This window comes from Ischnura elegans, chromosome 11 (genome assembly GCF_921293095.1).
Source record: "Ischnura elegans chromosome 11, ioIscEleg1.1, whole genome shotgun sequence".
Lineage (NCBI taxonomy): Eukaryota > Metazoa > Arthropoda > Insecta > Odonata > Coenagrionidae > Ischnura > Ischnura elegans.
In genome coordinates, this window is record NC_060256.1 from 72,161,128 (window position 1) to 72,178,008 (window position 16,881).

The 16,881-nt window shown below is 37.4% G+C and overlaps 2 protein-coding genes and 1 long non-coding RNA gene across 3 annotated transcripts in view; 2 read left to right on the plus strand and 1 right to left on the minus strand.

Moving 5' to 3' along the window:
- Positions 1-7,926, plus strand: part of LOC124168507 (tetratricopeptide repeat protein 30A) — a 31,865-nt gene extending 23,939 nt beyond the window's left edge. The window contains exon 14 of the mRNA XM_046546830.1: positions 7,731-7,926. The gene's annotated coding sequence lies outside the window, so the exon portion shown is untranslated. The remainder of the gene's footprint in view (positions 1-7,730) is intronic.
- Positions 7,927-8,695: 769 nt separating this feature from the next.
- LOC124168510 lies at positions 8,696-12,456 on the plus strand. The gene is made up of 2 exons (XR_006866953.1): positions 8,696-8,872; positions 12,405-12,456. It is a non-coding gene; the product is annotated as an uncharacterized LOC124168510 (long non-coding RNA).
- Positions 12,457-14,563: 2,107 nt separating this feature from the next.
- On the minus strand, positions 14,564-16,871 carry LOC124168509 (40S ribosomal protein S29). Its single transcript, XM_046546834.1, has 3 exons — positions 16,703-16,871; positions 14,797-14,896; positions 14,564-14,658 (listed from the first exon to the last, which is right to left on the minus strand). The coding sequence occupies exons 1-3, from the start codon at positions 16,762-16,764 to the stop codon at positions 14,650-14,652; spliced, it is 171 nt and encodes a 56-aa protein (XP_046402790.1). The 5' UTR covers positions 16,765-16,871; the 3' UTR covers positions 14,564-14,649.
- Positions 16,872-16,881: the final 10 nt, after the last annotated feature.

Genomic DNA, 16,881 nt, shown 5'->3' on the forward strand with positions numbered 1-16,881 from the left:
TCAGGTGCGGAGGTCAAAACAGGAGAGCAAAGTCCAAACGAAGCAGAGGTCAAATAATACAAGAAGCCGAGTCGCAAAACAAACACACCGAATCACAAGGAAACCCACGCGCCCACGCAAACTAACAACTGAATGTGTCGTTTCTGTGGTCTACCACAAGGGGGCCGGCAATACCGCCATTTTAAATTTATTCCGCGCGGAATTACGAAGTTACAGGGGAAATAAGAATACAGGAGAAATATACCCACACCGTTGGAATGGTGGAGAATTAAGAAAAAAATGTACTTTATAATCCATTGGTCCAATCTTTGGTCTATAAATGTCTCCTCAATTTAGTATATCTCAAAGACATTATACGTCCTCTATTTTTTTTAATGTCTTACGTTCAGAGGCAAGTTCACCCTCATTATTTGGGAAATGCACTCGTACATTAACTTGTACGTGTAAATATCCGTGTAACCAGACCTTTAGACCTACTACTAGTCGAGTCGAACAAGAGTCACACAGCATGAGCCGTGAAGACCTCTTTAAGACCTCCTAGAGTCGAGTCTAAAAGAGGTCTCACGTACGACCTCTTATATGACCTCATCACGACTCCTGTGTTGACTGGGTTTTACTTAATGTATTTCAGAAAAATAAAGTATGTACTTTATTATCCAGGTTGTGTAACTAAATATGCTTCCTAACAAATTATTAACTATTCTAATACATTAAAAGTCACTAGGAATTGTATGTATCAACTATTTGTTTCATATGCACCAGCATTACGTTTATTAATTTTTCCAATTTAGTGACGCGAGGTCTCTAAGACTGCTCATAGAATTCAGTTGCAATTTTTACAGAAATAAATAAGGACTTTAAATTTTAAGGGTTATATCCTAATTACGCAAAAAATGAAGCTAATGAGAATTATAGACATTTTATATAGTATTTTTGAAAATATTCATAATTTTAAAAACATAGTGGTCTCTCAGGCCGCACATCACTGGTTAAGGGTTAAACCTCTTTATTGAATAAAGAATTTTATGAAGATGACAGTAAACAAAAAAGGTATGTCGTAAGTTTTTTTCAGTTCATATAGGTAAACTTCCTTGAAACTGAGGGTTTTTCTCCATGAAGTTACAGAATTTTGTAAATTCATGTTGGAGGAAGCATTTTGTAATTTGATATTACATTTACTTTTTATTAGAAGTGCATGAAGCATGAAATGGAAGTATGTTCCAACATAAATTTTTGGTGTTGCATAGGCAGTGAGACCAAGTTCCCCTCTATAACCTTTATGTGATATGTACTACAATATTTCTACTTGGCTCTGAGATGCCGAGCATGTTATATCTCCTTTACTACATAATTGTCATCATAACCATCCGGATCCAAACAAACAAGATCCTTTCTTATACCTTTGCTAAGACAATGAGCATGAATTCCCAGAAAGTGCATTTGTTTCCATAAACCTAATAGCCTCAAATCACTTTGCATCCAATTTCTGTGTATACAATGCATAACTACAAAAAAGAACAAAATATTAAACCTAAAATCATTAAAGTTCTTTAAATATCAGTGGTGGGTTTCTAATAATGAAGAAATGGTACATAAAACCAAAGTCGGATGGGTCAAAATGGTGTGGTCCTTCTAGTTTTTATCTCCTGCTGCCCTCCAAGGTGTTTAGAATTCCAGGTGTCTTTCTCCTGTTTCATTTTGATTGTCTAATCCATTTACAACTTCATTATCTTTGTAATCTTCTAACTCCATTCTACCAGTTTACCTTTGCCATAACAATCTTCACTGTACTGTAGGAAGCTTTTCACTCACATTCTTTATTGGATGCTCTTCCAGAGCTTTATCCCAACTCCAGTATGTATTGCCATTTAAGAGATCCTGTGTGTATACATGTATCTTCATCTTGAAATCAAATAGCTTCCACTCCAATAGTCTTCCTATCTGTGCAACTTCATTTCACTTATTCCTGACATGTAATGATTCAATCTTTGCATTTACTCCTTCAGGTTTTCTAACCTTCCTCAGTTCCTATGCTAATTCACATTCTATTTCCCTATCCTAAAATTTTATTACAGTAATATAATGGAAAAAAGACAGGTAATAGAAAAGTATGTAATTCTATTTACTACAAGAAATCTAAAATGATATTCACCATTGGAAATATTAGAATAACAAGTAAAGGTGAAGTAATTATTCTATTTACTATATGAAATTGTCCTCGATATCTTTATTTTGGGATATTTTTCTGTGGGCTATCCTCCTTTACAAGTTGTGTCCGTGGGCCAAGTACACTGAAGTGATTTACATCTCTTTGCCGTAATGTGGGTAGAGTTTATCACTTTTACAGTAATTTGCATTCATTCCGAATACAATGAAATGAGGGAGATGTACAAGCACTATAACCAAGCATTAATGACTCTAATATGCATTCAATTTTTATCATTGATGTGCATTGCTGTAAACTGCCTATCATCAGGTCTCTCTAACATGTTAAGGATGGATGGGTGGGAAGTGTTATTGAAGTTGGTTGGAAATTACAGAATGGCTGTAAGTGCCCTGACGTTGTGCTGACCAGTGGCATAGCCAGGGGGGTCCAGACCCCCCCCCACAAATGTAAAAACGCAATTATTTTCCTTCATAAAAGAAAACAAAATATTGGAAAATCATGAATTTACAAATATTTCTTTAACAAATTAAGTTTTTTTTCAATTTTGAAAAGTGTTAAAATTAGTTAGAAATCTCGGTGCTCATAGAAAATCTTACCCGTGCAGAACCCCGAGAAAATTTTAAATAGTTTAAAACCCATTCTTGGTTCCCTGTTTTTTTAAATATATTCCCCCATGGTTTTCGACCCCCCCTAACTAAATTCATGACAATGCCACTGGTGCTAACAGGAGCATTTTTATTCCAGTATTGACGGGCTTATCACATTTACAGAATGGAGCAGCACCAGATCAACTATGAAAGTTTCAATCATCATTAGGGGGTTGCACAGTAACCACAGTGAATCGCCAATTTATTTGTGGCAGCCATCCACCCTTCTGTAAATTTTGAAAAATTGGATATGAGAAAATTATTTAAGGTGGCACTTCAATGAATGTGTTATTAGGTGGTTGCGCAGCACCCATAGTCAGACATCAAATTATTTTATGTGGCTACCCCCCTTTGTTAATTTTTTGGAAATAAGGAATATTGGGAAATTATTTAAGGTGGCACTTCAATTAAAGTTTTATATCATCGGCTTAAGAGAAAAAGTTTGAAAATTACTGACGAATATCGAAAAGCCATTTGTCAACTCATTGCGGATCTAAGACGCATTACAGCTGAAATGTATTGCATACCATCAAGGCGCAGCGGGAAAAAAATGAAACCACCAACCCCCCCCCCCCCCAAAACAACGACCTTAATCTGCCCAGCAGGGGCAATGCAAGTCATGGAATGGTTCATCATCATTAGTCAACAATCCTAAGATTGGTTTGACGCAGCTCTCCATTTCTCTCTCCTATCCACTAATCTCTTCATATTCATGGAATGGTTAAGTGTGTATTTTGATATAAAATGTACTTTGAAATTACAAAATAGTGCCTCGAATGCATTTTTATTTCAAAATACTTGCAGATAAAAAGCACAAAAGTATCGAATTTACGTAATAGATGTACGAGTATCTTCTGGACTACTGAGCGCTGATAGATATTGCATACCTCGCAGGCGCCGATAAAGTATTCGAGTCCGCAGAACAACGACCCCGCTGTGCGGCAAGGTTTTTCATTACGCTCCCATTCGAAAATTTCCTTCATCTTGGTCTCTCAAAGGAAGCTTATTCATATAAAAGTTAAGTATTACATATGAATTAATCGTAATTTGAAGTATGTTTTTAGCAAGAAATTCACAAGGTGCCGCCTAGGCGCTGCGGTTAAGCATCTGCAATAGGGTGGTTTCCTATTATTTTTTTTATTGCCTAAATCGAAATATTATTACTCCTGGAGTACGTATTTCACGCTTTTAGATTCTTAAATGACGATATCTATTTTTCGCGATTAAATGAAAAGTGAAAATTTTCAAGCGCGCGAAAACGCGCCGGGTAAGTATGAATGCCAAGAAAATCTCCGTGTGACGTTGTTCTGGTTCCCGCTGCCGCAACTGAGGTGACCTTGGGGGAGGCTTTGAGCGCTGATACGACGCAGGCAGTGGCGGTTTGCCCATAAGGACTCTCGGACGCCGCCCCTCCCAAATATTTGAAAAAGTAAAAAAAATAAATATCCATTAATTTATAATTATACATCTGATTAATCAAAGCGTTTTTTCAGTCCCATACATCGAAAGTGTTGGAAAAACACGAAAAGAAATAGCGCGAGAAGTTCGTATTTGTAGCCGTGGGGCGCTGGCCAGAACGTCCCAATCCATCCCCATGCAGTTATATGGAGAGTGGTAGTGGTGGGGGCCGCTGGTGCTATGACGCGTCTAATGGAAGTCTTGGGACGTCGTCCGAAAATGCGCAGAGCGACGAGTGAGTTGACATCGCTGCGCAGGCCGGCGGGCGTATAATCTGGCGTCTACTTGGTGCTGCCACAGAAAAGGGACGTACGGAATCAGAATGGTCACTGTACTGGGTGTAGTTATACGATTTTAATTTTTAATTACTGGTAGGTATTGCTACAGTAAATAAATTATCCCATTATGCTTGCGTTTTTTGGTGTTTGAATTCCGGAACACATAAAATCCAACCAGTTAAAGGCCGTATTGACGAAGGAAAACTATTCTCGAGTATTTGACACAGTTCTGTTATGATTACGAATTTCAAGAACCTTGGGGAAACTAATATTATAATATTTAGGCCTTAACAATGTATTCATATCTTCCCGATGATTAGAAATACGGTACCTATTTTTCAGATAAATTTATCAAAAGACCTGCAGTATTAGGAAAAATCAGTTAACATTCCCCACTGATTTATAATTTAAGAAATAGTTGCGTGCGTGAAAGGGTGAAGGATTAAATATGATTTAAATCGTTAAGCGCGACTTTAAATAGAGTCATTCAATTAATGTCATGAAGTGCCGCGTACAATGCACCTTTTGTGTGTAGGTTCATCATTTTTCTAGCCGTCCTTGTTGTATTAGTTCATGTTCACCTAATTCCTCAGTGGCAGAGCGGTAGCTATCTGACGGAAAATGCCCACTTGGGTCTGATTTAAGTGGCCTCGAAGAGTTCATATCAGTGCGGAAATCCTTACAGCTCCCATCTGTGGCTCAGTCGAGTCGTCTTCTTTTACGATCTAGAACTTATTTTCTATTATATCATGGCAATGATTTCGAAGACACGGTTATTCCAAATGCGACCCGTTGGCGTCTCGTGTGTTTACCACATATGATAAGACTCAAGGAGATGGTCCGTGACGTCCTTTGTTCGCGTGAATGCCTTTGCTGACCTTAAATTCGTCCCTCAGCTGAATCAGCATTAGTGGACCACGACTTCTATCTCCCTTGAGTCGTCCTTATAGTAACGGCAAGACTCTCGGAAAGAACGGAGTGAAATGAGTTCAGACATCATTTTTGAGGAGTTAATTGTGCGTGATTGCCGATTAAGAAGTTTCTTAGTGCTGTGTGTACATTCAAGAAGACAATTTTGAATTAATCACAGTGCTCGTTTTTTTAAGGGAAATATAGGGAAAAATTGTCCCAATTCTGTGTCCAGGCACCTTGTTCTTTTTGGTCGTATTTTTCGTCGGCCTATTTTGTGTCGTCCCTTGTTTATTTATAGACTAGTGCCCTTGCCATGTGTTCAATCAGAAAGAAATTGTTGTCCAGCGCTGATTTCAACTAACGTGTAATTGATCACTTTGCTGGACAAAATGAAAGAAGGATGGACTTTTGCAATACAACTAAAGGCCTGTGAGTATTTCATATTTTGTTAAAAATGTGTGAGAAATGTTTAATTGTTGATTTTAAATCATATTGTATTCAAGAAGTATCGCGAACACCACCATCAAAGTTTACATCTGCAATAGCAAAGCGCGCGCATTCTAGTAGTGTTTGTTGCCTAGTGGAAGTCAATGACACTCTCCTCCCTCCTCAGGTGTTACAAGTGTCATTGCTACCTAAATCATTGCAAATGTTGTATAGATTTGACAAATAACGCATTATTATTGCAAAACGAACAACAGAAGTGTATTGCGGGCATACCCGCACGAAGAATGTAGACGCTAAAACCTAAAGTTACGTATTTTCGTTTGTATTTGCAAAATATCGCAGCAAATATATTTTTATTCTTCAAGATCATTGATCAGTATCATCGAGAGTCCGGACTAAGCCGATCCGTATGACCGAGAGTCTACTGCATTTAGTATTTATTAATCAAGCTTTATTAGGAAAACTAGGTATTTTTGTTGAAAAAAAACGGAACGTATGGCATCACAGAATTTAATTCCTATATTGCCGTAAAAACTTAATAAAATACACGAAATATTAAAAAATTATGACCCCCCCGGTGGAGTGCGCCCCCCCTAGCATTTGACTCACGAGCCGCCACTGGACGCAGGATGCTAGCAGGTAGCAGAATACCATGCTAGCTGGTAGCGCTTGGCTTAAATAAGGATTATTAATACCTTATCAAACGAAGAAAACTTTCCGACCTTAGCCAGTTTTAATAGGTGATTATTAAGATATGTTCCCTGAGGTCTGTGCACCAAGCATGCATTGGTAACCTCAGACGATGTAAAACTCCTATCCACTCGTGTAGAAACTAGGTCCCTGTGACGTCACGTGGAGTGGCATCGAATGGGCGCCAATCTGGCCTTTTTCAAATGAGGATAAAATTGACCCTTGCCATTCGTCTAAACCGGTATTTCTAAAACGAAATAATTTGTATATTATGAATACACTAATGGTGGGTAACGAATCGCAATCAATGCCTTTCGTTTTCTTTGATGAAGGAAACTACCCTATTGCCGCGCCACTACCAACAACCAAGAAATGGACCTACTCGATTATTCTTTGCCAAGATAACGGGAAGAACTTTATTTCGCAGTTCGCCGGGATCAGATTTCAAAGTTAGAAGGAAGGGGGAAGACAGGCGATTAGTAGGAAAATCAATTTTACCCAATCTTAATTAGCTTTATCCGTTCATTGTTCCTTCACCGCCACCAATCCAGAAAGAAGGAACGAATTTCCCGATGAGTAAGAGAATCCCTTTCATTCCCAATAATCCGTGACGGCGACGAGAGAAAGTGAACGAAAACGGAGCCTGTGCAGAAATCCATTCATGCACAGCTTATAGAGCACGCATTTTCCAGTAGCAAGTTAGCCAGTCAACACGCCATGCTCTCCGCCAAGTCTATCACTCGATACCGTTTAATACTTTTTTTACACTACCTGCTTAAGCTTTCTTATAATTACGTAACGGACGCTCAATCCCTTCCGACGGCTCACGGTCCCGACAGAGGTAAGTAGATTCGCTCCAAAGTATTTGACCCGTTCATGATAATATAGTAATATTATCTTTTGATTATTTTATATCGCCCAAAAACGATATCAAAACTACCATATAAATTCAATGCATTTATTAATGTTTAGGAGAAAAGAGCGCTGAAAATAACGCGTGTTTTTTCTTTAATCTATTGAAAATTTTCTACCCCTATATCTATGAGTTGTGGGGAATGAACTCCCTCTCACTTATTCTTGTATGAATGAATTAGGTCACACATGATGTAACTGTTTGGGGTTTTCCTACAGGTCCAAGAAGGGAACTGGTTTGCCCGCTCCCCAACTACAGACCGGACTCTGCAGAGAAGCTGTTATTAAACCTCCTTCCATGCGCCAGTAGCCAGGACTGTCCATTGCACCAAGAATTGGGAATACTCTGTTGCAAAGTAGAGGATGGAAAGCATCGCCGCTGTCGCTACGGCGTTATTCCTCCAAAGCCTAAACCTACCCATTTACGTAGGTACTTCAAAATACTATATTGTAATAACTACTCGTACTGGTACTTTTACTAACCACAAGCCCCCCGGTATAAAAGCGCGCCCTTTATATTAGACTTTGGGTAATTGAGGTCAGGATTTTTTTCGGACTGCTTGTAGAATGCCAAGAAGAAGCATTCTCTGAACACAATGGAAAGGTGAACTGCCGATAGCTACGCTCAACCCGCTGAAAAATGGTATAACGAATGCTAGTGGGTATTGAGCCGTGTTTACGCAAAGCATTTACCCGAATAGATAAGTATCTGGACGAATGCTCAGGTGGATGCGCGAATTTAGAACACCTGGAATTTCCTTCACATTTTATTTACACGGTGCATTTCTGATGCTGAATTTGGATAGCCATATACCCGCGCGGGTATAAGCATCGTTCAAACACGCCTTTAGAGGCCCTTTCGGAGGCCGTATCCCCGTTTAACGCCACCGAGAGGATACTACTAAAGATGGGGATTTTCAATTTTATTTTTAAAACGTTTAATACGGCGTTTCTTCATTAATTCGATTTCTGCAAAAAAAACATGTTAAAATCAGCAAACTATTCAATCCCTGATGTGTGGAAATAGAAAAATCGGGGCCTGGAACAGATCAGAGGGTGGGAGGGAGAGTAATTATTCATTCCCTAACTGAATGAAGTTTCTAATTCAAGCAATAGCTTTCTATCTAAGAAATTAGCATTTGGAACGCTAACAAAAAGCACCTTCACTACACCTGCGCACCACGTACTGGTTCACGTCGCGTCGACAGGGCAGCGGAATATTATTGTATATCTCCAAAAACTTACGTAATCTAGACTGAGTACCCATAATTCAATCTTTAAGGTGCAATTCATAACTATTGGAGCTCAAATTTCACTTACTAGCGATCAACTTGCGCCGTAGAAAACACCCGGCACTGCACGTAAGTAATGATGGAATGAAGCTCGCCAACACCTCTAAAGACGTATTTATTATTAAATTATTGCAAACGCTGGCGCGAAAGTGTAATTATTAAGAGGGATCTAGCGCGTAAGGTTACAATAAGAGTAAATAGTATTCGGGTCGTATACATTTCAGGGGCAAGATAAAATTGCCGCGAAAACAAGTTGAAATATACGATTTTTACATCGATTCAAGTTGGGAAGCTGATTATTAAGTAAAAAATAACAAGAGAAATTGCTATGCGGTCTTGAAAATTTTATCCTTAGTATCACTCTAAGTAAAGGTAATTATTTTGCATTAAATTCGAATTTCAAAACAATGGTATCCCATTCAATTTCCAAATACGAGTAGACATCCTCATGGTAAGAAATCTTAATAATTTTATATTTTATGTTACCAGAAGGTTAATTCGGTATATCGTGCATAGACACTCGGGCCACTTGTTTGAGAGACACATGAAGAGATCTGCATTTAATACTTGGTCCATGGAAAGTCATGATAGATGCCTAACCACTTTACTTCTTCCTGTATAGTTCTGAATTACAGTCATGTATCTGGTTTTTGCAGCTTCAAGATCATTTGCTTAGCTTTGTAAAATTTTAACAATACATTACGAGATAACAGTTCAAGACTATTTGCATGGTCAGCTCGTGGAATTCAACATCACTCTGTGCGATTTATTCTCACAGATAAGCCACTATTGAACTGCTTTTACCTTACAATGATCAAGTCCTTGTCTAGCACAAGTTTATGTCGCAGTTCCTAGAATAGGTCAGTATTGGGTTTGCCGATTTCCCCTTACAATCACAGAGGTTTATCTAGTAGATCTCTGTGATTATAAGGGGAAGCTCTATACTTTGGCTGAAGATTTTTCAAAACCTCACATGATGTGCAAGGACACTTTCCTTTTTCCATGAAGAGACATAACTACTCATACTGCTACTTTTACTTTTAAAAAAATTTTAAGTAAAAACTGAAAAAGGGTCATCACACAGGAAGGACTTTGCCTTATAAGTATAACTAAGAATTGTATGGCTGCAGTTCAAAGCTTGGTCACGAATTTCAACATGCCACAGGGAGACGTTTTCGAAATTTTTAAGCAATCTGTCGTCTTGATCGTGTATTCCAAGTAAATGAAGGAACATAGCAGCAGTAGTGAATAGTGACCATTGTAGAAGGTCATAGGTTGATTTTTCTCTTCCTTCATGAAGCTTATGAAATCCCTTTTTTTTTTTTAATTTTCAAGAATGCACAAACGGTGAGGGTCTAGAGAACTTTCACGTATCAATCTAAATCCAAAATTTACTCAAATGCAATGATGTATCACATTTAACATCCTTGGTCAATAACCCAGAGGCTACGGATTTGCAAAAGTTTCAACCACCCAGTCATAAAGATGTGTTTAGCTTTTCAATGGTGTTCATTAAGGACCTATCTATCAATAATATTACCTTGAGTGAGATACTGAAGGAAGATGAGAATAAGCAATCTTCAATGTGCTTTGTCTTGGCAAACAATCACAGGATTCAAGTTGATGCTAGATTTTTCTTTTGTATTAAGTAAAAATGACTTCATTTTAACTTCCGTAGTAAATATGGAGCTCCTTTATCATTAAAATGGCTGATATTTTAACAAGAAATATCAAATATAGTACAAATCCATTAAAATCGAGTCAATAAAAAAACATTCAGCTAAAAGAAATCCAGAAGAATAACATTATAAATGATGAGTTAACACAACTACATAATGAAAAGGAAATGAACTGATCTTACTAGACATTTGGTACTGATCTGAGTTTTGAAATGGTCTACTTTTTTAATTAGGTCCATGTGTTGCATTAAATTTATGGAGCCAACCTTGTCTTCCTGGTTCTTACCTAGAAGTCTCACAACCAGTAGTACTGGCATTATCTCCAGGAATGCTTGCATACAATGCATGTCTTTATCATGAGATGTAGAAATTCATCATCTTCATCATTGGGTAATCCATTCACGATAAAAATTTCTAACCACAAGTCATTTTGTGACTAACTTTGTTCGGTCACTTTATCTAAGCACTTTCTCCATTGCTGTCTCATAGTCTACTGTAGCATTCTTGATCCCTCCCATCTTTTGGGTTTTTGCGGAATTATTTGTCATAGGGTGACAACAGTTCCACCCTGCCATTTCGGATCAAAGTGCCAATATTGACATTTTGCATCTCCTTTGCGCCAAGATTGCTTTCCCAGAAATATGATTAATGTTTTATTATTTAAATGTGCAAAAATTAATGTTTTTAGTAGTTCCATGGAAATTATTTAATTTTTACTCCGATGCGATTACACTATCTCATCACACTATGGGTGCTTTCCAATCGCGTATCTGCGCTGATCTGTTTTAAACTGTTTAGCTCAGAGCGTGTTCCAATCGCAGGTGTGACGTCATCTGCGCTAAACAGATGGGAACATATCCTGCACCATTGTTCGTCTGCGCTAGTGTGTTTCAATCTGTTGCGATGTGAGCTAATCTGCGCAAGGTGATTGGAAAGCACCCTGTCTCCCAAATACAGGTGTGAATGTAATCAGAACATTTGTAAAACATGCTCACGAAAGAAATGGAATGCATACGTTGTGACCAAATTTTTTAGTGCGTCATTGTAATATGTACTGTCTTTTCTAATTCCAGGAATAGAAGGAATAATAACTTTGCTATTTCCACATGGTAATTTATTGAGACCGACCATGGTTTTGTTACAGAGTAACCAAACCATGTACAGAGTAACGAAACCATGGCAACGCCTTGATGATGTTACTCTGTAACGAAACCATGGTCGGTCTCAATAAATTACCATGTGGAAATAGCAAAGTTGTTGATCCTTCTATTCCTGCAAAAAATATAGATATCAATTAGGTGCCTGGAAACAAGGAGTGAGCAATTAAAGCAATTTGCAACTGTGAAGTGTATATCAGGCTGGGTGCGATAGTATAATATGGATGCATTTAATCTTAACATATCTTCCAAATGACCAGTCTTGTTGTAGTATCCACACCTCAGGATAAGAAAAATTAGAGATTTTTCATTGAAAATATAGACGTTGGTGCATTATTACTGCCACTTTTTAAAGTATAATATTTACTGAAAAATAACCCACCTGAAATAAAATCAATAACTAATTGGGTGTCTGAATACATCCCAGAATAATAATATGTATACTACTTTTGGACTGATAGCAAAAATTCTTAACACTGGTCTAAGTGACTTTCCCTGATTACTTCTCACTCTACACCATTATTACCATACACTCCCACATCTGCCATTGTACTTCAAATTCCATGGAAGAAAGAAACTGTTTCAAGCATTTTTAGTAAATTTTGTGAAACAGGTGGAAACCGAAAAACTTCAGCGTGTCTCTTAATTCTCCTTGAGTTAATTAACAGGAAATGAATTCTCCAGTATAAATATATGACAATGTATTTTGCATGTGCAAAGCAGTCAACTAGAAAATAGCCACTCACTAAATTCCTCTTATGATAGCTCTGTTAGGTGTAGAACGCCACTGCCCAGAGAAGGATGCTTTAGCAGAAATCCTACCCGTTAAAAACTGTACTGGTGACAATGATTGCTGGCCCCGCATATGTTGCGATGGGTTCTGCAGGACTCCTGACCTTGAAAAGATTATCCCAAATAGTGGATACACTTCTCTTATGAGTAAGTAATACAGCTTTCCTTTATGCAGTTGTCTATAAATTAACTACCTGCATTAAGTACTGCACCAAGAACAAATAAAATAGACCCAAAATGAGCTGAATGACTCCATCATAGGCCTGAAGAGTGCGGCAGAGTACTTTCAGTGCACACCACCACCCCGTTTTGACTTTTTCAAGAAGAGCTGCCAGTCATTAAGAGACTGTCTGCCTTTGGTGTGCTGCCAGGAGAAGGACATGAAAGTGTGCAGACCAGGAAAAAAATCAATACTCCCCCTGCTAGCAACATTAGTAAAGGTAAGATAAAATTAGAGTGAAGACAAGTTTACATTGGCACCAACATACCTAACTTTATTAGTGAGGTGGGCTTAAATTGTGATTCCTCAGAATGCATTGTAACTTTTTGGAAACTCCAATAATTACATTCTTTCAGATTACTGTCGGCGTCAAAATGATGTGCTGCTGTACTTTGCAAATTTATATCTGGACTTAAGTGCATGCCATAATAATGAATAATGCATAATTTTAAAGGAAATTTAATTCTGAATTCCATTCATTATGGCATGCACTGAAGTCCAGATAAAAATTAGCAAAGTACAACAGTGCATCATTTTGACATGATACCGACAGTAAGTCAAATCTTCATGAGCTAGTTCATCTTTAATCCTGAATTCAATACTAAAAAACTAGACTCCTACAGTTTTACATGTACAACAGCACATGCCACCCCAGTAGATATCAGTGTACATATCAAAATAATACTCCTTTCTTGCTCCATTGCCTTTACTACAAGGTACTAGCTATCTCGAGGATCTACAATAGCAGAACAAGTTTAATGTGAAAGTGGTCACTCGATGAACTCAATTAAGTTAAGATAACCATCTGAGGCAAAATTAGTTTTCGAGAATAATTACAGAAGCCGATGATGTAAACTCAGACCCCTATAAACTAACATGTTTCCTGGATGTGTTACACCAAAGTAGCCAACAGGGCAGCAAGTAGAACTGTGGTTTGTTAAACATGTACGCAGACATAACCAGGAACACTCCAGCCTATTTCCTTAGACTTAATTGATTCCTTCACACGAGGCTACACTGTGACACACAGTCTGTAATAAAAATCAAGACACCCCAGTTTAAGGAGGTCTATCGTCTAAACCAAGCAAACAATATTAATGAAACAAAAAGCAAGCGATAGAGAACTTATTTCTATAGTGGAACATTTACTTAATTTATTCTAAAAAAAAGGAACCACTCTTTTGAGTGCAAAATCAAGTTTCCTAACTAGGTATTGCCTGTTTTATAGCAATTGATGAATTGGTTTCGAAGTTAGGCGAGGTTTGCATTGTTAACAACGAATCTAATTTTGAGATATAAACAATTTGTTTTCTGAAAACCGTTAACAATAGATCTGGTTTCCTTATACAAAAATTCCAAGGTATTGGAATAAAAACTATGGTAGTGCCAAGTGCTCAAAGTTGGGCAACTTGATTTTATGTGCAAAAAATGGGTAGCTTTTTCAGAAAAAGTTGCGTACAAGAAATCTGATCTGATACTTTGGAGAAGATTTTTTAAGAAGATGATCCTAAATTCTTAAACGTTTGCTTTTTGTTGCACTGATGTTGAATGCTTCGTTCAGACAGAAGAGATCATGCAACTCTAGTGTCTTTCTTTTTTTCACAGATAGTAGTCATGTCCCTCACCAGTTCCAAGTGGAACTGCTGATACCACTCAGAAGCTCTGCCAAATTACACGATAGGATAGATGGCTTTACTATGAACTATGGGAAACTACCAAAATGATTAATAGAAAATTTCAAATGCAAATCACAAAAAAGATTAAATCACCTCAGAAGAGAGATTATACTGAAATATCTTTTAGGCAACTAGAACTTTGTAATTGGTGAAGTTATCCATGTAGTCACTAAGTTTATTCTTCTTTTTCTTTCTAGGAAACAGCTGAAGGGTGACAATCAATGGAAACGGAAAAATCACATGTCACAGTTTATTTGACAAGAAACCAAAGTTTTGTACATGAAAATAATTAACTTATAAAATGTCCCGCAGAAGTGGTAGATTAATCAAGCTGAAAATAAACAAACATATATTAAAGTTTCTCATTCCACTAAATAAGATAATTTAAACCTGATGTCTAAGAGAAGTTATATCTGAAAATACTTATATGACACAGTAGTCAAACGTAGTCAAAAGTATCAACACTCACCTTCTTAAATCCTATGTCTGCAGCATATTCTCTGAAGCACTGTCGGCAAATATTCAAGCCGTACTTCCTAATGAGACCATGCCTATTAGCACAGGATCGACTGAAAAGAGTAAAAACATAATTAGCAAAACAAAATTCAGTTCCCCTAAAAAATCAAATGAAGATGCCATTAAACAAACAATTCCAAATGAGTACTGCTCTCATTATTTTTTTTCAAATTCATGAAACATATGGAACTAAGGAACCTGAAACCCATTCATACTAAGTTGTATATACAGTGGGATCAAACAGCATCCCTTGCTACTTTTCCATCACTGCATAATATCAAGTTCCCTTCCAATAAATCTGTAATGGCTCACGTATCTTGAGTAACATAATATCTCAGAGAGGTTTTGATATTACATATTCTTTCACTTTATACAAGATTAAGTATCTAAATACTGCCAATGGTCATGTAAGAATTTGTCACATACTTCAAATGCCACCATGGCATTATTTCCTCCAACTCAACTCGTGCTATTTCTCGCAAATCTAACAACAGAAGTATTTCAAGCCCAGCCACATTAATACGGATATCAACATACTGTAGTTAGTTTTAACATCACACACAAAAGCATGACAAACAACCTAGTTGTCTGGGGTTAAAAAAATATCACAGTGAAATAGTTACCAAATTTACTAGTATGATCGTAAACATAAAATTAACAAAATGTGGCAGTTTTCAAAGCCCGACTAACTTAAAAAATTATGAAAGGGTGGCAAAAATATGCATATCTTAGCGCCGGTGCACATGCTTTTCCACTTATTGAATTACTATACTCTTACTACTGATTGATATTTTCTATTTCTATTAACATACACCGAATACACTCAAGTTGACAAGTCAAAATACACTGATGAACGTGGTAAAACCCAATCAATAATCATCAATTAAGAGGTGAGACGCAAACATAAGAAATATCCCCATAATGGTCTTAAGTATTGATTTAATTTAAATCATTACTCACTGAAATAACATGGCTTCTTCAGTTGCCCAACAGCACTTACTTGATGCTAAACTAATATATATATGAACCAGTCCAATCAATACCTCATTGTGCCAGAATATTGTGATAAAGAGATAGATGCATGCGGTATATGAGGCAAATAATATTCTTTGTAGGAAATAGCCTCTCCTCAAAGTACGATGCGAAGGCGATCTACTCACCTATTTTTATTTTATTCCCAAACCACCGATACAGCTCATATTGGCCATTTTAGATCGGGGTATTCAACAAATTTAACAACCCTACCCCGGATAGGATAATTCTACCCAGGCGGGATTCGAACCCGCGACCTTTTGTTTGGCAGGCGAGGACTTACCCCGCATTTCCTCCAGGTAATTCCGATTTTTGCAACTAGATCTACCTTCAAAATCCGGTAATTAAATCTGCCAAGCGGCCTACACAATAATACAACATCCTACTTCGCAATTAGAAGACCAAATATTAAATTAGACCAATATCCACAGAGTAAGACGTGGACACAAATTTTAAGTTTCCGACAGAAGGTATGAAATACTGACAATAAATATGCGTACGAGGTCACGGAATTAAAAAAGGTGCAGGCTCATACGCGAGCAAAATAACTGTACGCTAACCAGATAAGACAGACACATGGTACAAATGACAGCACCTATTTATATCGTGCTCCCACATGTTAATTGAAAACTGATGAACGTGATAAAACCCACACAATAATCATCAATTAAGAGGTGAGACACTAACATACGAAATATCCCCATAAATGTGTTAAGTGTCGATTTAACTTAAACCTGAAACAACATGGCGACTGGGTTTACTTCATGTTTACTGCAAAGCGGGAATGAATTTCGGAGTGTTCCAATAGGAAGACGTTTATAACTTACCAGGATCTAGATCCTTGTCCATATTTCCTAGGGTGAGAGTACCAGATATTTTGGAAACCCATGGCTAATCACCGGCTAACTTGCTCCCACAAGATTCACCACGTGCAAAAATCTGCGTCCAACACAGTCCAACAACGAAAGGAGGGATTTCAACAAAAGACGATCTACCATTAGTTTTC

What these genes read in the sequence shown, in the direction of transcription:
- LOC124168509 (XM_046546834.1), bottom strand. Translation starts at nt 16,764, where the DNA reads ATGGGTTTCCAAAATATCTGGTACTCTCACCCTAGGAAATATGGACAA. An exon ending in GGACAAGGATCTAGATCCTG is followed by an intron (nt 14,897 to 16,702) that starts GTAAGTTATAAA and finishes TACTCTTTTCAG; the next exon opens with TCGATCCTGTGCTAATAGGC.